Source organism: Puma concolor, chromosome E2, assembly GCF_028749965.1.
Source record: "Puma concolor isolate L17-30 chromosome E2, mPumCon1.1.hap2, whole genome shotgun sequence".
NCBI classification, from domain to species: Eukaryota; Metazoa; Chordata; class Mammalia; order Carnivora; family Felidae; genus Puma; species Puma concolor.
In genome coordinates, this window is record NC_141681.1 from 1,958,367 (window position 1) to 1,983,569 (window position 25,203).

Consider the following 25,203-nt stretch of genomic DNA (forward strand, 5'->3'; position numbering starts at 1 on the left):
AAAGTTGGGAAAGGACTGATGGGGATTTTCCAGCAGGGACACCGGGCTGCAGGGTGCCCGCAGCCACCCAGCCGCAAACCAGCAAGACGTGGTTGGGCTCTGCTTGGGTTTGGCCAAGCATCTCGCGGTCCCATCTTAGTTGTGTGGTTCTCACGGTGCCGGCACGGCACACTGGGGTGGGGGCACCTCGGTAATGAGCGCTGTAGCGACCACAGGTACCATGCGACCCCCACTTCAGGATTTGGCCCCACCCCCCCTGGGTCACAGGGGTGGGTGTGGGCCTTGGTGCCCCCCCCCCATGCCTGTGGGCTGCATCACTGTCCCTTCTCTCCCCACCAGCCTTGGCGACCGCAGGGCATCTTCCCGTTAGCATCCTGGGGGGCAGCGATTACCAGGGGGTGCTGCTGCATAGACTGGCCTGGGGTCAGGTCCAGCTTGGAGGCCCACGAACCCCGTGACTCTGGCTGGGGGCCTGGTCCCGGTGGGTTGGGTTGCAGGGGCCAATGCCTGCGCTCAGGGTGGCGCTCACCACCCCCACAGTGTTGGCCCCACGTGTTTCCTCCCACGCCCAAGGACCCTGTGCTCAGACAACTAGGCCGCTCCACTACCGTGCTCATCAAACTGAACTTCTTTATTAAGTGCCAATAGTCCAGGCAGGCGCGGTCCCCTGCAGCCCCCGGGCCTGGCCTGCGCCTGGACTGCGGCGGGGCGCCAAGCGGTCTCTGTAGTGTGGCGGCCGCTCACTTCACGTGCTCGGCCGCGTGCGAGGAGCAGTAATACTTCTTGTGGGCGATGAAAGTGGACAGGCTGCTGAACCTGATGTTGCACAGGCGGCAGTACCTGTGGCTGCCGGGGGGCGCGGGCGCCGGCGTCCCCTTGCTGGGGGTCTGGACGCCCTTGTCCGAGTGGGAAGGGGGCGTCGGCGGGGGCGGCGGGTGTGGCGGCACCGCCTCGGGGGACGGGGCCGGTGGCGGGCCGGGCCGGGGGCTGCCGTCGGGGGCGGCGGGGGCCGGCTCCCGCAGCTCCTGGCCGTTGAGGCCGTCTCGTGGGGCGGCGGGCGAGGGCGTCCGGGCGCCGGCGGGCGGCTGGCCCAGCAGCAGGCCGTGCGCCAGGCGGAAGTGCTCGATGAGGTCGCCGCGGACCACGCCGTTGGGCGGGCAGTAGGGACACACGACGGCGCTGGCGGCCGCGTCCTCGGGGGCGACGCGCAGGAGGCGCGGGGCGGCGGGGCACGAGAACTTCTTGTGCGCCAGGTAGGCCTCGAGGCTGTGGAAGCTCACGCGGCAGGCTGTGCACTCGTGGTAGTCGGCCAGGGCGGGCAGGCCGGGGGCGGGCACAGGCGCCTGGCGCCGCGGCTTCTTGCTCAGGTCGATGGGGCCGTCGGCGGCGTCGAGCCCGCTTCCGCTTCCCGGCCGGGGCGACGGCGACGCAGGCGGCTCGGGGGCGGGGCCGAGGGGCGCGGGGGCGGGGCCAGAGGCGGGGGGCGGGGCGGCCGCGTGCAGCTCGTACAGCTTGCGGCGCCGGCGCGTGCGCACCATTGGCGCGGCGGGCAAGGCGGGCGCGGGGGTCCCGGGGGTCCCGGAGGGTGCGGGCCGGCGCGGCGGCGGGTCGTGGCGCGAAGCACAGTAGTAGCGCTTGTGCACGGTATAGGTCTCGTGGCGGCTGAAGCGGATGTTGCAGGCCTCGCACAGCGTCCGGCGGGGATCGTCGTCCTCGTCCGCCCCGCTGCCCGGGCTGGGGCTGCCCGGGCTGCCCTCCCTGCCCCGGCCGCCCCCCTCGGCCTCGGCCTCGGCCTCGGGTGTGGCCGCGCCCCCCGCCTCGTCCTCGCGCGCCCCGGAGCTCGGCGAGGCGCGCCCCGGGTCGGCCTCGGGGGGCGGTGGGCCGGGGGGTGCGCGGCCTGGGGCGGGGGGTGCCTTGGCCCTGCGCGCTGGGGGCGCGTCGTCAGGCGGGCGGCGGCCGGAGCAGTAGAGGCGCTTGTGCACGTAGAAGTTGTTGACGTTGTTGAAGGTGATGTCGCACTCGAAGCACGTGGCGCCCTTGGGAGCCCCAGCGAAGAGGCCGGCCTGGGCCCCCGCGCCCGCCTGCAGCCGGCTGTGTACCAGCTCCGACATCTTGGCCAGGATCTCTGAGGCCGGGGGCGCCGCGGGGAACTGCGGCAGGAAGAGCGTGCCGGCCGCCAGCCCCAGCTCGCCAGGGCCCGGACTGGAGCCGGGTGTGGGGCTGGACAGCTCTGCCTTCACCCTGGCAGGGGCAGGGCTGGGCGGTGAGGGTGTCCTCGATGCGGCGGCTGGGGGCCCTGGCTCCGCCTCGGGCTCCTCCGTCGCAGCCTCTGTCTTGATGGCCCGGGGGGCCGCCGGGGGCTCGCTGCTGCCCCCGTTCTGGGGGGCCGCTCTGGCCTCTCCATTGGTTGCCTCAGCCAGAGCCTTCCTGTCCAGTCCTGGTGATGGGGTGGGCGCCAGGCCCAGGTCGGTGGAAGCCAGGGGGCCATGGGGGGCCGTGTGCTGCTGGAAGCTGGCCAGACTGTCTGCAGGGAGACCCCATGGGCCACACTTCAGGGCTGGAGCAGGACCTACCTGGGCCAGACCTGAGGAGGGGTAGGGTGGGAAGGGCAGAGCTGGGCTGGGTAGAGGTGGTGGAGGGCCAAGGATGAAACTGACCCCCGGTTGCCGTCAGTGCCAACCCATCCCTTCCCCGTCCCCGTGGGGAACCCAGGGCCTCACCTGGGGGGAGCTTGGCAGCGGGGTGTCCGGCCCCTGGGGAGTAGATCTCCGCCTTGGAGCCCGGCTGGCAGACCATGTGGTTGGTCACCAGGTGGCTGTAGAGGATGTCCCTTGTGGTGGAGATGAAGCCACAGCTGTGGCAGACACCTGCAGGCAGGCTGTGGTATCAGGGCCCTGGGGTGGGGGCCCCCCCTCTCCCCTTCCCAGCCCCACCTACCGCTCAGCGTGTCTGTGTGCACCTTGAGGTGCCGCTCGCAGTTGGCTTTGGTGGTGAAGGCCGACAGGCAGATGAGACATACAAAGGGCCGTTCTCCTGGAACACGAGGCTGAGTGAGGGGTGGGCTCCGGGAGCCCAGCTGGCCAAGGGCTTAGGACGTAGGGGAGGGGACGCTAAAGCCCGTCCTCCTCCGCCCCTGGTCTCCCAGGACTTTGGCAAGGGCCCAGCCCCGAGCTGACCATTCCGGTGATCACGGGGGGGCCGTGTGCTTTGGGAGTGCCCTATGGTGCGGTAGGAGGACCACATGGGCACACCTGTGGCGTGGCGGGCACCCGGGCCAGAGGCAGCAGAGGAGAGCGGGGGACCCGGCGGGGGGTGGGGGCTCACCGCTGTGGCTGCGCATGTGGATCTCCAGGGAGCTGGCGCTGGGGCAGCTCTTGCGGCACTGGGGGAAGGGGCAGACGCGCTCGTTGGGGTAGGTCTCCTTGGGCTTCTCGTCGGCAGCCGCAGCGGGCGAGCCGGTGGTCTGGCGGCTGGCGCAGTAGTAGAGTAGGTGGGCCTGCAGGTTCCTCTCGCTCCGGTACCAGATGCCGCAGTCTTTGCAGGGGAAGACGTCTTCTGTGGGGATGAGAGGGGGGCGCAGCCTGAGGGGCCCCCCCGGCGGCAGAGGAGGGCCGCCTGCAGTCCAGGCAAGGCAGTGCACCTCCAGACCACGAGGGCTTTGCCCCGACTGCCCCCCCCCCCCCCGCCCCGACATCCCAAGGAGTGAGGTTTGTGCCTGGGACCTTCCCGCCTGTCACCGCTGTCCGTTCTCCTCTGTCCCTTTGGAAACCCGGGTGGTCTTTCTGTAGATGTCCAGGATGCCGTGGACCTCGTGGGCGGGGTCTCTAACCTCCCCAGGCTGGCGCCCATGCTGCCTCCCAACAGTGAGCCCCCTAAGAGACCCCGGAGCCTCATCGGCTGTCCACGGAAGGGGCGTGGCCATATGCTAGTGGACCCCTGAGGGAGTGAGGCATTGCTTCCGTGGAGGACTAGGTGGGGGCGGCCACGTGGAGGCAGGCAGGTGTGTGGGGCGTGAGGGGTGGTGTGGACCTGGGTGTCTGTGGAGTTCTCACGTGTGTTCCTGTGGACAGGTAGGAGTGGCCAGGGGCACAGGGAGCCCCCGTGCATGAATCTTGAAGCGCTTGGGCAGGAGGGCCACAGGTGAGCGGCGGCTCAGGGTGGCCTGGGGGCTGCAGAGTTAGAGCCCCCCCCCCAGCCCCCCCAAGTGGTTTCACAGCAGTTACTGGTCAAAATTGCTTAATTGACATTTATCCCAGACAGAGGGCCTGTGACTTCTCCGTGTGTTGGAGTCTGGATCGCAGGCTGGTTTTGCGGCTCGGGAGGGTTTCCCTGACGGGTAGTTCTCAGCATCTTTACGGCAGAATGTTCAGGAATGCCGCCTCTGCTCTGTGGCCACCTAACCCCTTGGCTCAAGACGGCTGGGGGAGGGCTCGTTCCAGGCTGGACTGCTCACGTCCCTCACCCCGGCTTCTCTGAGGCTTATCCTGGGCCCACAATTAGGGCAGAACCGGGGGGGGGGTGGGGGTCCTCCTCCTCCCTCCCAAGTTCACTCTGATTTGGGGGCTTCAAGGCAGCTGTGTTAGCTGAGGCGCTGGGCTGTTGGGTTTGTTCCTGCGCCCGCAGGGCCGGAGTTGGGGAGAGGGGCCGGGGCCTCAGAGGCCTGCTCAGCCCTGGTTTAGCGGGGATGGTCACAGTCTCTCTGCCCCAGGGCTGCCCTGCACAGACGCCTGGTGTTTCCACCACCCTCGTTTCACAGGCGAGAACACAGGGGCCCGGAGGGGGTGAGTGTGGAACATTAAACCAGGTCTCATGGACTGTGCATTAAGGCTTTCCTAGGCCACCGTGTGGGGTGGGGGGTGTAGATGAGGGGTCTAGCCCCTGGTGGCCATGCTCCTGCTGCTTCAGGGTGAGGCTCTGACACCCAGGCCACAGACCCAAGGGGAGGAAGCCCTCCCAGGGTCTGGGCCTCCCCCAGAGCCCATTGGAGCAGCCCGGACAGAGGAGAGGGGGGCCTCACGCCTCAGTGCCGAGGACCCGACCGGCCCTGTTGTGCCACCGTGGGCACCAAATGCCCTGGTGAGGTGGCCATCCTGCCCCCGAGGGCCCCTTCGAGCCTCCCTTCTCCCCCAAAGCTCGGTGTCTGGAAGGGGTCCTGCTTGCTCGTGAGCACCCTCTCTGTCGCCTGCCCCCAGTCCTCCCTCCGTGAGGGCTCTGGGGGCTCGCCCCCCACCTCCCCATCCTGGGTCATTTCCACCAGCGCGCAGATGTGCCGCGGGATTGCCTGAGTCCCAGCGACGCGAGCCGCGTCCCTCCACACTTCCTCACTCCCTGCTCGCTCAGCCCTGGCGGTTTTGGTCTGTGGCCACATCTCCATGGCCAGGATGCAGTGGACCCCCCCTGCCCTCGGCTGGTGCCTCCTGCTCCCCACTTGTGTCCGCAGGTGCTGCCTGTCGCTGGACCTCGTCCTGCCCCCAGGCACCTCCCAGGCTCCACTTTAGCGTCCGTAAGACCTCTCAGGGTGAGGACGCTCAGAGTGGGCTCTCCTCCGGGACTCCCCACCAGGGACTGCGCCAAGCAGTGCGCAGCTGGCCGTGCACTTGGTGGCTCTCCACCGCATCCCAAGCCGCGTGGCGGGCCCCCGCCAGCCCCAACGCCCCATCTGGCCCGGGCCGCTTCCACCCCTGCTTCGAGCCGTCATCATGTTGGACTTCCTCAACAAGGTCACTTTTTCCCCCAGGTTTGCAGCTCCCCACCCCAGCAGCCAGGGTGATTTTAAAGCAGTCGGATCAGCCCCTTTGCTAAATAAAAGTTCTCTGCTGGAGACGCTTGCCTCCTGTAGGTGCTGTGCCCCGGACACGCGACGACCTTGTCGGGCTCAGCCCAAGCACCCCAATTAAGGCAGGCGCTGCCAGCCTGTGATCCTGTCCCCACTTGTGTCACAAGATGCGCCATGCTGGAGCCCACTCCCCCCCAACCCACCAGGCCCCGCCTGTGCCTCCCCGGGACCACTCGCTTCTACGTGGCCGTTGACAAGGGTGTGGAATAAATCCTATCTGATGCTCACAACACTCTGGCTCGGTGCGTCCTGGCTGGCACCAGCCTGTGAGCAACAGCCCCCCAGGTATTCGCACCGGGTGGTTCTGCCCCCCAGGGGACACTTGGCCGTGTCTGGGGGTGCACGGATCCCTGGCACTGGCATCTCTGGGGCAGGGGCCAGACCGCTGGCCGGGCCCGCCCCTGCCCCCGCTCCCCCACGCGCGCCTGCCACGGCACACCTTCTGCTCAGATCACAGCGGGAGCCAATCTTTGCGGGTCTCGAGGTCCTGGGGGTTGTCCCCGCAGTGCCGTGGAGCTGGGGTGGCACGGTGGCATACTCACTGTTGATGACCGCCGTGGCCAGGATGGACGCCATGCCGGCCTGCTGGGGCAGGAGCTGGATGTCGGTGTGGGAGGGGGCTGGGCACTCGGGCTCGGCTGGCTCCTCCTTCACGGGGTGGCTGGGGGTGCCACGGGGCTCAGCCGCTGTGAGCAGCACACCCAGCAGTCTGCCCGCCGGCACCGGCTTGGTGACTCTGCACCACAGGGCTTCATCTGCAGGGGCAGAATCATCGGTGACGGGAGGGCCGCTGGCCACCCCTCTGAGACGCCCCACCCTCCTGCCCCCTCCCGGAGACCAGGGCTTTGAGGTCGGCGGGGGGGGGGGGGGGAGTATGGATCCAAGGTTGGGGTGCGTGGCTGTGTGAGGCCAGTCTCTGTGTGATGGGGCAACTGGGCGGCTTCCCGGGCCTGCCCGCTCCGTTTTCCAGGGTGGGGGGGTGGCCTGTGGGACAGGCAGCAGAGCGCCAGGGTGGCAGCCTAGCGACAGAGGAGCCAGGAGCGGCTGTTCCCGAGGCAGCCGGCAGGGGGCAGCCTCTGCCAACGACCCAGGCACCAGCCAGCTTACCTGTGTCCAGCTTGAGGCCACCAGGAAGCCTCCCGGAGGCGCAGCCTGCCCCCCACCCCCCAGGCCAACCTCGCTCCCATCAGCACCGTGAGGATGTTGTCCTGCCTGGCAGGCAGTGGCCGCAGCCCTGCTGACCAGGCAGGCGGGGCAGGCTGAGTATACAAACCGGGGGCTGACAGCTGGCCACCAACACCGGGCCTTCCGGTGCCTTCCGGCTGTGGTCTGGGGCCTTAGAGTATCCCTCGGTGGGAGCTGGGCTGAAGCGTGGCCCAGGTTCCCGGATGCGGCCTCGGCACCTGCGCTGTACCTCCCTCAGTCGGGGGAGGCGCCCAGGTGGGGACGGGAGTGAGGGGCTGCCCACAAGCTTAGCTGGGCTGGGGGTGTGTCCCTTGCCCTGCCCCTGATGGCCTCTGGCCCCCTCCTGAAATGAGAGCTGCCCCTGAGGACGGAGCGTGGCCTCCACTGGGAATATTCAGCAGAATGTGCTGTGTGCAGGGAGGTGATGGGAGGTGGCACCCTAGAACGTTCCAGCAAAGCGGAGACCCCGCAGGGGAATAAGGCCGTTTCCTAAGGTCGGGCACGCACCCCTCCCGACTCTGTGCTTCTGTCATCCCCCGCGGCCCCCTGAGCCGCCTCGTCTGCAGCGCGGAGAGAGGGGTCCTCGCTGCCCTAGCAAGCGGACAACCACATCACACTTTGCTTAGGAGTCGAACCACCCAGGCAGCAGGAGATGGAAAAGCCTGTGTCACGTCTGAGTGGCCTGAGCCCTCTGAATCGAGGGTGGGGCAGGGTGGTGGTGGTGGTAAGGACCCTTTCCTGCTTCCCCTCCTCCCTCCTGGGCCACTCCTTCTAGAAGGTGCATGCAGGCAAGAGCAGAAGCCCCCAGGCCCCACGTGGCTGGATTTGAACGTGGCCTTCCTGGCTTCCCCAGAGCGAGCTGGACTACACGGGGCCCTGGTCTAGTTGGCACCGTGGCCTGCCTGGCCTGGGATCCTCTGCTGACCCCGGTGGTCTCCAAGGGGCCCTGAGAGCAGTCACTGCCCGGGCTCAGGAAGAACGGCCGGTCCCCGAGACCCCAGGGCTGACCTCTTGCATCAGGGCACTGGAGGCGTAGGTGGCAGCGGTGGTCTGCCCCAAGGCCCAGCCCCGAGCGGCCCAAGGAGGCCGCTTTCCCTTTAAGGGCCAGCCAAGTGCCCCCGCCCCAACCGGAAGGCCGCGGGGAAGCGCCAGGATACCAACCCTTCCTGTAGATCTCTGCATTGGCTTCGGCCTCGGTCAGGGCCTGTGGCAGCATCCTCAACCAGCAGGGTTCATCCTCCAGCAGCAGGGTCAGGGCAGGGCCCTGGGGGGGGGTGGGGTGGGGGAGGAGGCTCATCAGGGACAGCACAGGAAGGGCCTGGGTGGGGGTCCCGTGTGGCACAGGGGGAAAAGCCTGAGACCAGCGGGGTGGCCAGGCCACAGCCTGCTGCTCTGTGGTCAGCACTGTGTTGCCAACAGACGCAGCAGGGAGCTGGCACTTTCCGTGCAGGGGGCACTGGGTTCTCGGGAACCGAGGCCCAGAGAGGTCGGGCCACTTGCTCAAGGTCACACAGCCAGGGAGCTGCAGAATAGGAACCCACACCCAGATCTGTGTTCTCTCCCTGCCTCCCTACCAAGGCAGGTCGCTGAGGGCCAGGGGCAGTCCATGGGGTGTGTGGGCCAGAACGGGCCCCCACGTGGCCTGTCAGCTCAGAAGCAGGCAGTTCTCTTCTCCCACCTCGAGAAGAGGGGCGAGGGGCAAGGAAAATGGGGCATGGCTCCTGCAAGTGCCACCTCGCCCGGCCATGCCCTCTCCCCGGCTCGGTCTGCGGGCTGGGCCGCTGCAGCACCTGGAAGGAAGGAGGGCTGTGGGCTCAGCCCGGGGGGCCGCCTCTGTGGGGCCGCCCTGCACCGTCCCGGCCCTGGAGCAGGTACATGGCCCGGGGCGGGGCGGGGTGGGGGAAGGGGGTGGCCCCTGGTGCCAGGATGCAGAGGCTGGGCACGGATGGTGGGGGGCCGGTTCTGCCCTGCGAGGTTGGGGTGGCTGTTGCCACACCCAGGGCTTCAGCCCCAGGGCCGCACCCCCTCTGGGCTGCTCTGACCGGGGCCCCCACACTCAGCCAGCAGCACTGCGTGATGTTTGGGTATTTTTGTTGTATGCGAATAAGTGCCTTGCATTCAAAAATGGGTGCATCGGGACCTTTAACTGAAGAACCTGTATCACGTGCTGTCACCTGGAAATGTTGCCACCTAGACCAGGGTGGCCGTGTGCACCCCAGGCGGACACAGCAGGCGGCTGAGATGCTGCCTCTGTGTCGCGCTAGCCATGGCCTTGGAGGTATCCTGTGGCAGACCGTGGGCCCCTCCCTGCCCGGGGACGACACAGGCTCCAGAGCCGAGTGTCGGGGTCCAGGCCGGGCCTCCCCCGCTGTGACCGTGGGCCCGGTAACACCCTGGAACCCGAGGAGGTCCCTCTGACCGCTCTGCCCTCTCATCCCCACCCTGTGGCAGGCTCAGGGACCCGGCGACATCAGGCCTCTGAGCCAAGCACACCTCCCGAGGCCAGGCACCTTGGCCGGTGGAGTAGCTCTGTGGCTTGGCCACGGAAAGGGCCGGTGGAGACTAGCAGCCGGACCTGGCCTGCACCTTTGCCCGCCCCCTCTGCCAACGGGTGATGTCCCTTCTGCTCGGAGCTGTGACTCAAACCACGTGTGTGCTCCAGACCCGGCCCGGTCCTGCCACCTACTCTCGGGGTTGGGGGGCGGGTGGCCGAGTCTACCCTCTGATCAGCCCCTCCAGGCCCTGGGAGGTGTCGACGTGCACGAAACCGTCCCTTCCGGCAGTGCCCACCTGGTACAAAAGCCAGGAGCCCCTGCCCCCCCCTGCTTTTGTCTTCCCCTTGGCCAGCAGGACCCAGGAGGCGGGGGCCTCGTGTTTAGGCCCCGAAGGCGGGGGGTCCACCGGGGGTCCCAGGCCATCAATTGCCAGCTGTCAACTTAGAGCATCTCACCCGGGGAGCCTGCTTCAGGCAGGCTGGCAGCACCCTGCTTTTAGCAGACACTCGGGGTCCCCTGGCTGCAGGACAGGATGCCGGCCGGGGATGCCCGCCGGCTCCGAGGCTTCTGCCAGAGGTGGCGGGGGGGGGGGGGGGGGGGGAAGGGGGGGGGGCTAGCCGCCAGGTGGGGCCGCCCCTGTGGCAGGTGACCGGCGGCGTCCCAGCTGCCCTGACCTGGACAGCGGCTTGCAGCAAGGCGGGGCCGGGCCTCTGAGTCTCTAATGAATATTAATGAGCCAAGGATGGCGAAAAAAATTAATCTGCCTGATCCTCCGATTGGCGCTGTGGTAACGATATGAAATCTAATTATTCGTCCCAATATTTCTAACCCTCAAACTGAGACTGACAGCCTCCCGGTAGGTTTAATGCTTATCGCTCGCAGGAGCAGCGTGCTCCCGGCATGATAAAAACACGCACGGCTTTGCTGACGCTGCAGAACCCTCGCTCTCCGTGTACTTCCCGGAACAGAGGCGGCCGTGCCCCGGTCCCACTGGGGCCGAGCGCCTGCGTGCTGCCGGCCGCCCCGCACGACAGGGCACCACTGCCCTGCACCGACTCCCAAGACGGTCTGGGGCTGCCCGACCTGGCCCTGTGCTATTCCGTACTTACATGGGGACAGCTGGGGACAAGACCTTCCCTGGCCTCCCGGGGCTGCAGGGCCGGCCCCCACCCTGCCCTGCTGGCGCCCCGTGGAGGGGCGGACACAGCACCCGGCTGCCCAGTTACTGGTTTTCCTCCTCCTGTTTTCCCCTGCGACTCCGAGCAGCCTTGGAAGAGAAGCCCCTTTCTCTGGTGCCTGAAGGCGCTGGCCTGAGGGGGGCCCTCTTCCTGACCGACCCTGCCCTGCCCATGGGCAGTGAAATGGGGTGTAAGCCCGGAGGGACGGCCTGGCCCTTCTGCCAAAACCATCGGCCTGTGCTCCCGGCTGCCTTCCCTGCACAGACGCCCCCAGGCTCGGCGCCCTGTGTCCAGCTCACCCTGGACAGGCCGTGTCCGGGTTCAGGAAGACGCCCCTCCACCCACCCTGCCTGCAGCCCCTTGGGGTCCTGCCTGTCCCTCCCTCCTGGCTCCAGGACGGCCCCACCCAGCCCTGAGATAACGGGCAGCCTCTTGAAGTTCTCTGGGCGCATCTGGGACCACTCCTTGTCTTCCCCAACAAAGAGGTCAGCGTCTGGATTCTGTGCCTGCCGATAACCATCAGAAACTCTATCTCTGCCGCATCCGCTGAGGCTGTTCCCAAACGTTGCCGCGCATCTCAGGCAGCACCGTCAGGGGGAGGTGGGGGCCGTGCTCTGGCATGGGCAGGGGGTGGCCCAGCCCAGCGAGCCAGACTGCTCTGCACAAGGTCAGCGGGTTTGCCAGTCCCCCCGGTCACTGTAGGGCAGGTCAGTGGGAGGTCAGGGCTGGGGCGGGCCTGGGCTGGGCTGTGACTCAGGCCCCCACCCACCTCCTTCCTTCAGCTCATCCTGACGAGTCCTGTCTCCATCCTGCTTACCCTCCCAGAGGCAACCGCCTTTCTGTCTTTGCCTCCCCCACACCCTGCGAAGAGCCCATTTCACAGATGAGGACTGAGGCCCACAGAGCTGAATGATGCCCAAGGCCATGGGAGGTGGCTGTGTGCACACAGGACTGACCCAGGGTCTGCATGATCTCTGCTTCCATCCATCCACCCACCTACCCATCCACCCACCCATCCATTCTGAACATTTTTCTGGTATCTGACTGCAAATTTTAGCACTGGCTGGGTTTCGAAGCCCTGGGATGTGGCAGCCACAGCTGGATCAGGGAGGGACCTGCCCAAGGTCACACAGCAAACTAGTGCAGCAACCACTCTTGACCCGACCCCTGCCGAGCTCTGTGCACTCACTCTGTGTACTTCCTGGGGTCCCATCCCCAAAGTCTTGTGAGTGTGGAGACTGCCAGGGCAGCCACCCTGGTCCCCCCTCCCACCTGCCAGTAGTCCTGGGCCCAAGAAAACCAGCGGGGAAGGGTCGTCACACCCCACTGGTGCCCCTCTCCCTCCTTCCTCTCCAAACAGCGGAGACAAACGGCCCGGCGGCTGATAGGACGATACGGGGCGGGAGGTGCGTGGGGGAGAGAACTGGGGCCCATCAGCTGAGCTCGATAAGGGGCCCGCTGAAATGTTAGCAAAAATATTTAGACAATAACTGGAGTATCGGAAAGGCGCGCGTATCTTTAAGAAATCAATCATCACGGACGGTGTGTCTGGACGCTCGGCGCCAAGGCGCAGATAGCGCCTGCTGGGGAGATAAGGGTTAATCAAGGATTTAATTCTGCAGGAGATAAAGCCCCAGCGAAAAGCAGACGAGGCTCCTTCCTCCCGCAGCTCCTCAGCAAGAGCCTCAAAGGCCACTGGCTTCCCTGGCGTTGGTCCCTCGCTCCCCTCGGACATTATCTCTCCGCCTGGAGAGAGTCTCCAGCCTCGTGCCAAGTCTCCCCAGGCCGACCTGCGCCCTGGGCCCAAGGAGGACACAACCCTCCGAGAGGAGGCTGCGGGAGGGAGGGGAGGGCCAGGCGGGGACGTGGCTGGGGCCTGTCCCTACAGAGCCTGCAGGGGTCTGGGGTTGGGCAGACGTGGGGTGCAGTGCTCCCCCTGCTATCGGATGCCGGTCATTTTAGCGTCATTCAACCTATCGGAGCCTCAGTTTCCTCATCTGTGAAATGGGGAGCTGCCTCATATGCTGTAGGGGAGGAAGACCAGGGCCTGTGCGTGAGGATGGGCACACCTCAATGTGTGTGTGTGGGGGGGGGCGGGGGGTCTGGAGCATACACGTCCATCCTGGAAGGGACTGACTGTTCCCAGAGGACAGAGGAGCAGGCCACACTCAGCCACACCCCTTTATCTTGTCATAGCTTATGAGAACTCAGAGCCCAGGATGGGGGGGGCTCCCAGCCCACCTGCTCCTCCGTAGCCTGTGCTCTGAAAAGTCAACTTCTGCTTGTATGCCTCCAGTGATCGGGAGCTCACTGCCTCAGGAGACTGCTCTGAACACCGTAGCTTCTGTCCACTTAGTGGAACCCAAGCCAGGCGCCTTTTACGGAGCCAACATCGACCTCGGAGCTTCCGCTGCATTCTCCCTGCTTGAGCCCTGGGACAAGAGGGTCATCCGTCCCGCGGGGCGGCTGGCCACACTGCCCACCAAGCAAGCCATGCCCTGTGCTGGGTGCCACGTGCACATCGTCCCGTGGAATCTGCACGGCTGCCCCGGGAGCTTCACGGACAAGCCGCGGCTCTGCCCGCCCACCCTCTCCTCTGCGGGGGGTCGGAGGGTCTGCAGGCTCAGGCCTCCGGGACCCTTCAGGGCCTCCCTGTGTCCCCACCGAGGTCCCAAAGGCTGAGGAAACAGAAGCTCAAAGAGGACAGGAGCCTGCCCGGGACCGAAACAGCTATGAGGGAGGAGACCTTGGGATGTGGACCCTACGCCACGGGGATGGTCTGGCCACGCAGCCGGGAGCCCTTGGTCCTGGGCCAGCATCCGCTTCTCTGAGCACGGCCGCTGGGCTGTGCCGGGCGGTGTGGGTGGCCCAGGGGGCCTCAGCTTGGGGGAGCTGCTCCAACCTCCTGAGGCCAGGCCCCAGCTCAAGAGCCTGACTCGGGCTGGGGTGGGAGCTGTGGACGGTGGTCCGAGGGTCTGCAGCTGGAAACTCTGCCTGCGGCCCCCTGCCTGCCCAGCGGACACGCTGCAGGCCGAGTTCCCGGGGCCCGGGTTTCTGTGGCTGAGAAACAGGGGCTCTGACTCCCAGGCTGGAGCCGGACAGGGTAGTCAGGGCGGCGTTTGACCTCGCGGTATGGGGGTCCCCTCCCAGCCGTGCCGCTGCCTGCGGACAACACGGAGGCCAGCCAGAGGCCCACACTCGGGGCCTGGGGACCAGGAGGCCCAGCACTGCGGGGCACCTGGCAGCCAGGGTGCGCCTGGTTCAGATCACACCCGAATGCAGCTTCGGGAACCAAAAAGGACAATGGCCGCACGTTGGGTTCCTTGAGCCTGGGCTCGAGGGGACCGACCCAGGGCGCCTCCAGGCCTTTTAGACGACTGGCAATAGGGCTCGGAGGTGTTTCTTGAGCAGTGGCATGGCCAGGCCCCTCCTGGTTCCCGTCACACCCATGCTGCCCGTTCTGCTGCCCCCAACGTACTTAATCGGCCCGCACATCCGTGCCCTTTCCTAACCAAAACGTATATATCTATTTTTAAGTAGGCTCCATACCTAATTCAGCCCTGGACTCACGACCCTGAGATTAAGACCTGAGCTGAGAACGGGGCGCCTGGGTGGTTCAGTCTGTTAAGCATCTGGCTCTCGATTGTGGCTCAGAGCACCGTATCACGGTTTGTGAGTTCGAGCCCCGCGTCGGGCTCTGCGCTGTCAGCGTGGGGCCTGCTTGGGATTCTCTCTCTCTCTCTCTCTCTCTCTCTCTGCCCCTCCCCTGCTCACTCTGTCTCCCAAAATAAATAAATACACTTAAAAAAAAAAAGACCTGAGCTAAGATCAAGAGTTGGATGGACACTTAACTAACCACGCCACCCGGTCCCCTGAAATGTATTTAAAGGGAGCCTTTGTGTCCCTGCAGGAAGACGCAAGCGACAAGACCCAGGGGGGCCACCTGGTTACAGACGGAGGTCAGAAAGCGCAGGGAGGCAAGGACACCGGGGCACCAGAGGCACCCTAGGCTGTCGTGGGGAGGACCCAGGGGAAAACGTGCATCTCGGCCTCTGCCGCAGGGGTCCCCCCGCTGCGACAGAAGCGTCTCATGTGCCCGGCCCACAAAGGCCAGGCCCGGATCCCCACTTGGTTCCTTGTTGCCTCCCCAAGTTCAAACACCAGCTTCTCCCTCTGTTTTGCCAACCTCTAGTCATCCATCAAGGGCCCTCGTAAAGAACCCCTCCTCCAGGAAGCCTCCCCGGCTCTCCTTCCCGCCTTCCTGGTCCCAGTGTCTCCGGTCCCCATCTCCGACGCACCGCACACAGAGTGGCAGGTGTTCCCGGGCTGGAGTGTAGCCTGGACTCAGCTCCCGGGGCAGAAGGGGTCTGTGCCCCGGGCTGGACTCTGCCCTGCAGCTGGTGGCTGGGCTGCTGGGGCCGGGGCTCCTTACCGGTTGCACCTGCCCAGGGGACGAGGCTTTGCTCTGGATGTTCCCGCGGAAGGGGCCCCAGGACAGCCCCTCGGCCAGGCTGCGTCGAGCCCGCACGCACCTCTGCCCGTCCTGTAGCACCGGCTCCAGCTCGTCTGTGGGGAGAAACACGGGGGCTGTGAGGCGGGCCCAGTGGAGGGGACCACTCGGCCCCGCCACCCAGCCAGGTGCAGTCCCGCTCTGCAGCCCCCCAGTCCCCACGAGGAGCGGCCACGGCGGTGAGGGTTGGGGGGGAGGGGGAGGCGGCCCTGGGGCCCGGGCTCCCCGGGGAGCCGGCCAGCCTCTGCAGCAGGCCCTTGCCTGGGAGACAGCTAGGGGCAGGATGGGGTTCCTGAGCTGCACCGGAGCAGGGGACCAGGGCTGCTCCGTTAGGACACGTGTCTCACGCAGCCCAGGGCACTGCCGGCCAGCTTTCCCCGGGCCGGGGACGCGATCCTTGCTGCTTCTGCCGGAGACAGTGCAGAGCAGAGGACGTGACGTCCACGAGGCTTGTCCCCTGTCCTTCCGTACGGTCCTCCCAGCCCCGCCCCCATTGAATTGAGCCCCCCCAGATCCACAGAGCAAGCCTGTGCGGGCAGCTGTGGAAATGCGGGGCCTCGATTTCCACATCTCTGAGACGGGGACCCCAATACTTCCTTCTTCCTGGGGCTGCGCGAGGCTTGGCCGCGTGAGTCTAGTGACACCCTTAGCACAGGGTCCACAGAGGGGAAACCAAGTCAAAGCACCGAGCTCTCCCCCCAAAGGCTCAGCAAAGCCAGAATCTCTACTTGAGTGGCCCTGATGTTGGCTCCGCTCACTCCTTGCAGATCAGCAGGGACAGGGACGGGTGGGGACCCTCAAATGCTGATGCCCCTGTGCCCCAACTTCAAACACTGGTTTCTTCCTCTGCCAACTTCTACTCATTCATCAAGAGGCATCCTGCTTTCTGGAAAGGTCTAGGTGCTGAGTCTTGCTACCTCTCTGCATGGTCTCCCTGAGCTGAGGGTGTGGACGCTCAGGGGTTGACGCCGCCCATGCCACAGGGCTGGGGGTGCAAATGTTCCGGGCTCCCGCAGCTCCCGTGGCCCAGGCGGTGGCTCCCGCGGCACTTGGTGCACGGCCCCCCGCCGGATTCGGTTACATTTGTACAGACAGATGGGCCTCTGTTGTGAGCCCCTGAGACCGTCATTCTCACTCGGGCAGGACTGCGATTTGGCCCGGCCTCGCTGCACGGGCCACATGACTTTCCGTAGTGGCCAAATGTCGGCCCCCAGAAGATACATCCACCAGGAACCTGTGCACGTGCCCTTATTTGGAAAAAGGGTCTGTGCAGATGTGATCAAGTCAGGAGCTCAAGATGAGATCATCCTGGATTATCTGATGGGACCCTAAATCCTATGACAAATGTCCTTATAAATGACACAGAAGAGACAGGGAAGAGGGCCCCATGAGGACAGGCAGAGACCAGAGTGATGGGTCGGGAGGAAGCTGCACATGGGGCCCCGGGAACTGTGAGGGGCAGAAGGACCCCCCCCCTGGAGCCTCCGGAGGGAGCGTGGCCCAGGCACACCTTGGCTGGGGGCTTCTGGCCCCAGCGCTGGGAGAGAGCAGATGTCTGAAGTTTTAAGGCCCCAAGGTTGTACACAATTGTCAGGGCCACCCTGGGAGACCCACGCCTGGCACGTTTCCTGCCCGCCCAGGGCCTCGGTGTCCTCCCAGGACAAGGGGCCGGGGGGGGGGGGGGGGGGCGTGCCCTCAGAGTGCCGTCCCTTCCCGGATCCCACACACCCTGCCCAGGAAGGCCCGGCTGCCTTGTGCCTCGGATGCCGTCCGGGCTGCCTGGGCCCACAGAGGCTTCACGTGGCCTGGCCTGGTCCCCAAGCGAGCGCTGCGGCCGCGGCCCCACTTCCTGGAGCCCCAATCAGGCAGGCTGTGGCCTTAATGGGCCCGATTATCAGATAACTGCCAGCCTAATGGCAGAGATAACGTGTAAATACGCCAGGAGGCCCGGCTAAAACGTTCTAACTGGGTCCTTGTCTTCCCCGGGGCAGATAAGATGGCAGGGGACCAGGATGAGGCCGAGGAGGCCGGCACCCCTTTACCAGCCCCCCAGAGAGGGGGGCAGAGGCTGGCACTGTCACTTTGCAGCTCACCCATGAGGGGCCATGTCCCTTGCAGACCCGCCCAGGACACCTGGGGCCCAGCCCAGGGCTCTGCCCACAGCCCACCCCCTCCCTGGCCCCACGGGGCCCGTCCTCAGGGGCAGGGGTGTGTCTGGCCAGCACGAAGTCACCCACCCCTGCTCAAATGCGCCTACGAAGTCGGTTGTCTCCTAACATCCCCCACACGGACAAGGATGCTGGGGCCCCAAGAGGCCACATGGCTGGCAGGAGGATGCCCCCTGGATCCCGGTCCCCCCTGCTGGCCAGCCCTCAGGGGACGGCACGTGTGAGGGAGGGATGGGGAGTACAAGGCCACCTAAAGGTGGGCTCGCCGGGTACTCACTTTTCCATCCACTCTTCTGCCGTCCGATGGGTCAGAGCCCACGCGGCACGAGCCTGTGCCCCGCACCCCTGCTCCCCTACCTGTGGCAGCGGGTCAAGGGGGAATCGTCCAGAATCCCGACGCGGCCTGCCCGTATCCAGACAGCCAGAAACCGCTGGTCGGCCTGTGCGTGGGCTCTGAACAGGGATGCCCCCATGCCTCTCTGGACCTCCCTTCTGCCGGGACCACAGACAAGACAGGGATGGTGACCGTGACTGTGGTTTTCACCCACTTCCCCCGTCAGTGTCCAGGCCATCTGAAACACCCTGGCCTTGTGGGGCACCGAGCTCCCCCCTCCCCCCGACGACGCCTTCCACCCGAGGCTGACGGCCCCCCTTCCCGTGGGAGGAAGAACTCAGGATCCAGCGCGTGGGTGGCCGGCCTGGGGGTCCCCGAGGGCAGAGGAGGCGTGGGGGCGGCCTGGCTTCCCGGGCTGTCCCTGGCTGGTCGCACCTGCACAGTCCTGAGGTTTCTCTCTCGGGGCCCCCAGCCCTGGCGGCGATGGAGGAAAGGAGCAGAGCCAGGGTGCCTCCGCACCCCGCCCACCGGGCACCCACAGGCAAACAGCCATGCTCCCTAATCGGAGCCTCAGGGCCGCCAGGCCGAGCCTCCCAGATAACAGCGTGGCTGGCGTTTCCCTCGGCAGCCGGTTCATCTTTGGGTATCATGCACCGCCAGAGGGTGGGCTGGCTCCCGATAAAGGCTGCCATTCTGCATGCCTGAGGGCAGAACCCACCACTCAGGGCTTGCTGGGGGCTGGTCAAGGCCTGGGAGGGGTGAGGCGGCCAGGGAATGGGGAAACCTGGACTGGGGATAGGGCAACGGTCACCATAAAAACCCACCTCCCTGGTTCGGGGGGGCTGGTTCTGAGGGGCCGAGCGTTTGCGGGGTGATGACGAAGTGCACAACCTGTGCAACTGTACACGGTGGCCCTGGTGATGTTCAACACCCATGTGCTCAGATAACTTATTTCCAGCAAACGGTTCCTGTCCAACCCCTTGCGTAGCTGAGAGAGGGCCAAGCGGTATCAGAGCCCAGTTAGCATCTGCCAGAGACCCTCTCTGAGCAGAAGTAAACCTGCATCAGAAAACGGAGGGGGGAAGGGTACCTATTCCTGGCCCAGAGTGAATAAAAGTATAAATGAGTGAGGGCAAGGGGCCTCAGGGGTGGGAGGCACTGAGCCGGGGGGGAGGAGCTGGCAGGAAGACAGACAGGCAGGAAAACACGGTTATTTTTAAACAGCCTCTATGACAGCCGGAGGACCCGTGGCAGCCACGGAGGCGGCTCCCAACCACACCCACAGGGACCTGGGGCCATGAGCACCCAAGCCGCACCGCAGGCTCTGGCTGCAGGGGGCACAGAACCCGGGTCTCTGGAATCCTGGCTCAGCGCTCAGTCACGCCCGGGGCAGGCACAGCCTCTGCCCTCTGGGTCTCTCGGGAGACGCGAGCGGTGACAGCCGTGAGGGTGGGCCAGCTGGAGCGGGCTTGCAGGTGGAGGTGTCCTCCTTCCCGGCAGCCTCCCGTGATCCCTGTTTCTTCCGGGCTCCGGAGCAGCGGGGGTGAGCGGGACAGAGACACCAGCTCCAGCTAGGTCCTGGCCATGACCTTCCGGCTCTCTGTGCCTTGGCTTCCATCCCCTCAGCTGGAGACGAGGGTGATCCCAACACGGTTCCCGGCCCCCACTCAGCGGGCCTTAGCCAAGGGCTTGGGACAGTTGGCAGGAAGTCCTTCCCGCCACACTGGAGTTCCTCCCCCCGTGTACAGAGGGGTAATCGAGGCTCAGAGGGGTTAAGCTGCTGGCTCAAGGCACGGGACAGGGAGGGGAGATGTGACCCGGAGCCCCAGCCGTGTTCACGGCCAGGGCCTTGACACCCTGCTCTGGCGGGATGCAGGCGGCGGGAGCTCGTGGCGGGCCAGACCCTCCCTGTCCTGTCCTGTGGTCGACTCTTCCTGCCGTGTCCTCAGTTTCCCCTTCTGTAACGGTCTCCCCCCCGTGGGGGTCAGGCTGTCACTACAGACACAGCATCAGCACAAAGACTAATTCATCCTGGCAAACAACCCACACACGTTATTTCCAGAACAAACACGCCGCACGGGGATTCAATTTCGCCCCCCAAGCGTCTGTGAGGAACCAGAGCAGAGGATTCAGCCTCTGCATACTTATATGATTTAAGCGTCTGCTTAGGTCTCAAAGTCCGCTGACGGCATCCCCAGGGGACACAGGAGGCCGGCTCGGGATCCGCTTCTGGGGGCCTGGCGGAGGGGGTGGCCGGGTGACAGAACTGAGGTCTGGGCCCCAGCCCTGCCTCACGCCCCGGAGCCCTCGCGGTCAGCCTCAACAGCGTGCGCGGTGCACGAGGAGGCCCCGGTCTCTCCGTCCTGCGGAAGCAGCCCAGAGGGCGCGGGGTCCCACGGGGGCACAGCCACCCTGCCCGGACCGGACCCGACGTCCTTTCCGACGGGAGAGCCAGGGCTCCCGCCCAGACCGTGCGGCTTCAGGGCCTACCAGGTCTCAGCCCCCCGCCACCCCCCCCCACCCCAGAGGCTGGCTCCTGGCTCTGACTCGGGGCAGCCCTGCGGTGCGTGGGAGTATCCGAGCTTGGGGGCTGCCCCTGCACCCCACCGGCTGGCTGTTCCTTCCAGGAGCCAAACTGTGCTCGTGCTGCGGCTGGTGGCTTCCAGAGCGCAAAGTCCAGCGGCCCCGCGGGCCCCGCCCTGCACGGTGGGCTCTGGGGCCGCAGGAGGGCCCGGGGTCACCGCCAGCGCTTACCGATCTAACCCGCCCGTCGCCGGGCCCCGCCCTGTGGCTCCCACAGGCCAGCTGGCCCCAGCTTCATCGGGAGCGGCCCTATCTCAGGGATCGCGCTGTTTGCCTTTGATAAAAGTCAAAAAAAAGGGAGAGAAAAAGAGGGAGAGGGAGCGGAAGAAAGCTCCAGGGGCCGGCTGGCCCCACCCTGTGGGGTTCTAGAAGTCTCCGCGGGCGTGGGCCCAGAGCGGGGCAGGCTGGGAGGCTGTGTGTACTTCCAACACGTCCCGTACCGACATGGAAACCAGGCCCAGAGAGGGCGAGGGACTCTCTCAAGGTCACACGGCAGGCCGGGGCCGACGGGGGCGAGTGGGGCGGCGCGGGGTGAGGCGAGGCGAGCCGGCCTCTGTCCTCCTGGGCCTGGGCCCGGCTGGCACAGGCTGTCCCCCAGCGAGGAGCCAGGCAGGCCACCTGCTCGCACGCTCCCACAGACGTGCTCCCTGGACGCCCAGGGCCTGGAGCGTCGGGCTGGCGGCCTGGGCCAAGGTCACTGGCTGTGAAGGCCAGTCCCTTTTCTGCCCCCAACTGAACCCTCCTGACTGGGAGGCCGGTGAGGTGCTAGAAAGACCGAGAGGTCGGGTGGCTCCCCCTCCTGCCTCATGGGGCCACCGCCGTCTAGGCTGTCCCCACGTGGCCACTGTCGCCATCCAGGCTCTGTCCCCACGTGGCCACTGCCCTCCAGGCTCTGTCCCCACACGGCCACTGCCGCCATCCAGGCCCTGTCCCCACACGACCACCACCGCCTTCCAGGCTCTGCCCCATGCAGCCACCGCCATCCAGACTGTCCCCACATGGCCACCGCCACCATCCAGGCTGTCCCCACACAGCCACCACCGCCCTCCAGGTTCTGTCCCCATACAGCCACTGTTGCCGTCCAGGCTCTGTCTCCACACGGCCACCACTGCCTTCCAGGCTCTGCCCCACGCGGCCACCACCATTCAGACTGTCCCCACACGGCCACCACTGCCATCCAGGCTGTCCCCACATGGCCACCACTGCCCTCCAGGCCCTGTCCCCACACGGCCACCACCATCCAGGCTCTGTCCCAACATGGCCACTGCCATCCAGGCTGTCCTCACGTGGCTACTGCTGTCCAGGCTCTGTCCCCATGTGGCCACCGCCCTCCAGGCCCTGTCCCCACACGGCCACCACCGCCTTCCAGGCTCTGCCCCACGTGGCCACCGCCATCCAGGCTCTGTCCCCACGTGGCCACTGCTGCCCTCCAGGCCCTGTCCCCACACGGCCACCACTGCCATCCAGACTCTGTCCCCACGTGGCCACTGCCGCCATCCAGGCTCTGTCCCCATGCGGCCACCGCCGTCCAGGCCCTGCCCCCACACAGCCACCACCCTCCAGGCTCTGTCCCCTCTGCAGCTTTAGCAGCTGACCACGGACCTGCCCTTCTGGAACAGAGCTGCCTTGTGGGGGGGGCAGGAGACTGACCCCTATTAACCCGGCTGAGCCCCGGGGGCTCGAGAGCCTGGTTTGTATCCCACCACGGCCCCCTCCCAGCTGGACGGGTCACTTCCCTCTCAGCCCTCGGCTATTCCTTACGCGAAATGGGGGTGGGGGGAAGAGTCCCCGCCTCACAGGTCAGCACAAGGCGAGGTGCATCCAGCCAGGCCGCCAGAGTCCCACATGACGCCGGCCGGGTTCTGCCCCTCCGGGGGTCGCCTCTCCTAAGACACACGCTACCAGCGCCCGCTCTCAGCGGTGACGGAACCTCCAGCAGCACCACAGGGCCCCCAGTCCCTGCCTCCGAGCCCGCGTGCGACAGTGGGACCCAGCGGCAGCCACCGCCAGTGGCTCGCCGGGACACCCTTGGCCCCGGCGCGTCGGGAGATCTGGGGCCTGTTCCCGCCTGTTGGGAGGGCAGAGCCTGGTGACCCGGGAACACCAAGCAGGGGCCGCATGGAGGGCCCCCTCCTGGACGGCCCTGCTCGCGTGCAATCCTCCTGTGCTCCGGCTGGAGGAGGCCGGGTCCCCATCGGCTTCTGGGAACATCTGTACCTGCTGGGGCCCGCCATGTCGGCCCATTTTTGCTTCCTGTATACACATGGGGCCACAAGGCCGGAGGAGGGGGACTCGGGACAGGCTGAGCTGGAGGCGAGGAAGGCACGGGGCTGTGTTCCAGTGGGTCGGCGAGGTCAAAGTACACGGTGGGCGGCCAGGGGCTCCGCGGGAGGCCTGTCCCGATGCTGCCTCTCCCCAAACCCGGACACCAGCCGGAGGTGCCCACTGTCCCCCGGGACAGTGCTAAGACGCCCCCCAGGCTGCTGTCCTTCACGCCATCCCACCCCGCAGGCCCCGGGAAGCGTACGCACGCCCATGGAGACTGGGGCCCCAGGGCCAGGAGACCCAGAGCCGTGGGGCCAGCCAGCCGGCATGTGCCCTGGACCAAGCCATACCTGAATGCCACGTCGGGGAAAAAGGGGAGAGCCTGATTCCAGCCCTCCCCGTCACCAGTGGCCATGGCACCTTTGGGCAGACCCCACCCCATCTCAGGCCCCAGGATCCCGCCTGTGAATTACGGGGACACGGTGTTGGGGAACAACGGCGGGGTCCGTCTTCCCTTGCCAGTTGACAAAAGCAAGACTTGGAAAAGCTGAGGGACTGTCTGAGGTCACAGAGCCCAGGTCCCTCGGACCTCAACCTAGGCCGCATGGCCTCACTCACAGCGGATCTGGAACGTCAGGTGGCCGGGACACCCCTGATGCGGGATGCCGGGATGCCCCGGCGGATCTGGAAGCACGGCCGTGGCCCCATTTCACAGGTGGGAGCAGCGAGGCCGAGCGGGGCAGAAGACGACCCCTGTGTCCAGGCAGTGGCCCCACGGCATCTAGTACGGCCACGGTGGAAGGAATAATCTGACGTGTGCTGCTGTCTGCCAGGTACGACGGGGCGAGGGGGCCACGGACACACACGCGATCACCGCCTCCAAAGCAAAGTCACTCGAGGCCTCAACGGATTAGTGGCTCCTGGGGATCCGGGGTGAGGGTTTCCACCCTGCCTCCGGCCCCGGTGACCCCACAGAGCGTCCCCGGAAGGTGCAGACCGCTGTGGGAGGGCCAGGGTCTGGGGAGAGGCAGCCAGGGGGCCCAGGGCCTGTGAGCTGAGGACGTGTATAAAAACGGGACCAACAGCTGTCATCCTTCAGATTTCACCTACGCGCTGGGATTTCTGGCCTCACGGGGGCACCATGGCACAGCCGGACAGCCGGGCTCTGGCTCCCGCAGGGCTATGACCCCTGAGAGGGTGACCGCCTCTCCTCAGGACGACGCCCCACCCCTGCACCCGTTCCCAGGGCCCTCCCTGACCCACTGCACACGGGGGCCACTCCCGGCTGCCCCCACCCCAGACCCACCACCGCTCGAGAGGGTCTCCAGCTCCTCTGCCCACGGTGGCCCCACCGGCTTCTGGGCCTGGATGCAGGTGTCCAGCCTGCAGAGGCCCTTCCTTCTCTCCCCAGCCCGAGGTTTTCAAAGGGTCTCAAGCCCAGAACCTCCCTTCCTAAGGTGGTCGCAGGGGGCCAGGCTGGAGGGGGTGGGTTCCGGAGCTCGGACCCTGAGGCCTCTCTCTCCCCTTGGCACGGGGCCTACCTGCCAGGAGGCGACGGCGGCCCGCCCAGCCCACACCTGCCCGAGGTGCGTTTGCCACTGGACGTGGGCCTATGCCACTGGGCGTGGCGTCATTTGTCCCAACCCTCCTCCGGCCGCCAAGCACTGCTCAGCGGCTGCGTCACGTGGGGCTGGCCCGAGCCCTGGGGGAGCTGGCAGGCAGGCTGCGTCCCTGGGAGCCACACAGAGGGGGCTGGCGGGCCCACACCATGGCCAGCTCTGCCGTGGGCCAGTGGGTGCCGGCCACGGTGCCCACCACGGGGCATGGCCCCGGACGCCTGGCCGGGGACCTCCGTGTGCCTGTCCCCCATGCAGGCAGTGGGGGTGATGCCATCGGCTACCGGCCCCTCCCTGCCTCTTGGCCTTGTCACACCCTGGGCTCCCGTCACCTCTAGTGCTAGGGGTGCTGACGGTTGTGTCCTGGAGGCCCTGAGAGTGCCTGCAACCCAGTGGACACCCGTGTCTGGAGGACGGTGGCTGGAAGCAGGGCCAGCAGTGGACGACCCAGAGCAGCTGAGAAGCCACAGGCCGGGGAGATGGGGCGCCGGTCCCCCAGGGAGACACAGGGAGGCCCAGAGTGGCTGCCCACATGCCCTGGGGAGGGCCCAGCCCATCCACAAAGCAGGGCATTGCTGGGGGGTGGGGGCAGGCAAGGAGAGAGGCGGACCGGCCTAGGTCACCTGGAGCTGCCCTGGGACCACCGTGGGTCTGCAGCGCCAGCCAGCAGCGGGGCAGTGGCACGGAGGGCAGCCCTCAGATGCTGGAGCCCCCGCTCTGCCCCCGCCCCACCCACCAGCTGGTGCCTGTGAACCTCCCTCCCTATCGCCGAAACATCGCTGGAAATTATTGATTTTTTGACACAGAACAACAGCCCATCTTTATCGGGCTGAACCCTGGCCCCAGCTAATGTTGGAGCTGGGGCCTCCTGGGATGGCCAGCAGCCCAGGGTGGGGCCTGCAGGGGCCCTTCACCACTGGGGGGGGGGGGGGCGGGCGGCAGGCTCAGGGAGAGGGGTCCGGGGGGCTGGGAGGGGCAGAGCGTCCGCGGCCATCAGGACCAGGCCCCGCGTGGGTGGTAGGGGCCCCGCGGG

General features: G+C 66.5%; 1 protein-coding gene across 1 annotated transcript in view; it reads right to left on the reverse strand.

Moving 5' to 3' along the window:
• Positions 1 to 613: 613 nt before the first annotated feature.
• The window catches only part of ZFPM1 (zinc finger protein, FOG family member 1), a 70,816-nt gene continuing 46,226 nt past the window's right edge, over positions 614 to 25,203 (reverse strand). Inside the window, 7 exon segments of the mRNA XM_086690879.1 lie at positions 614 to 2,524; positions 2,721 to 2,867; positions 2,938 to 3,033; positions 3,325 to 3,555; positions 6,379 to 6,591; positions 8,183 to 8,285; positions 15,127 to 15,260. Of these exon segments, the coding sequence (XP_086547005.1) occupies positions 741 to 2,524; positions 2,721 to 2,867; positions 2,938 to 3,033; positions 3,325 to 3,555; positions 6,379 to 6,591; positions 8,183 to 8,285; positions 15,127 to 15,260 (2,708 nt within the window). The 3' untranslated portion in view covers positions 614 to 740.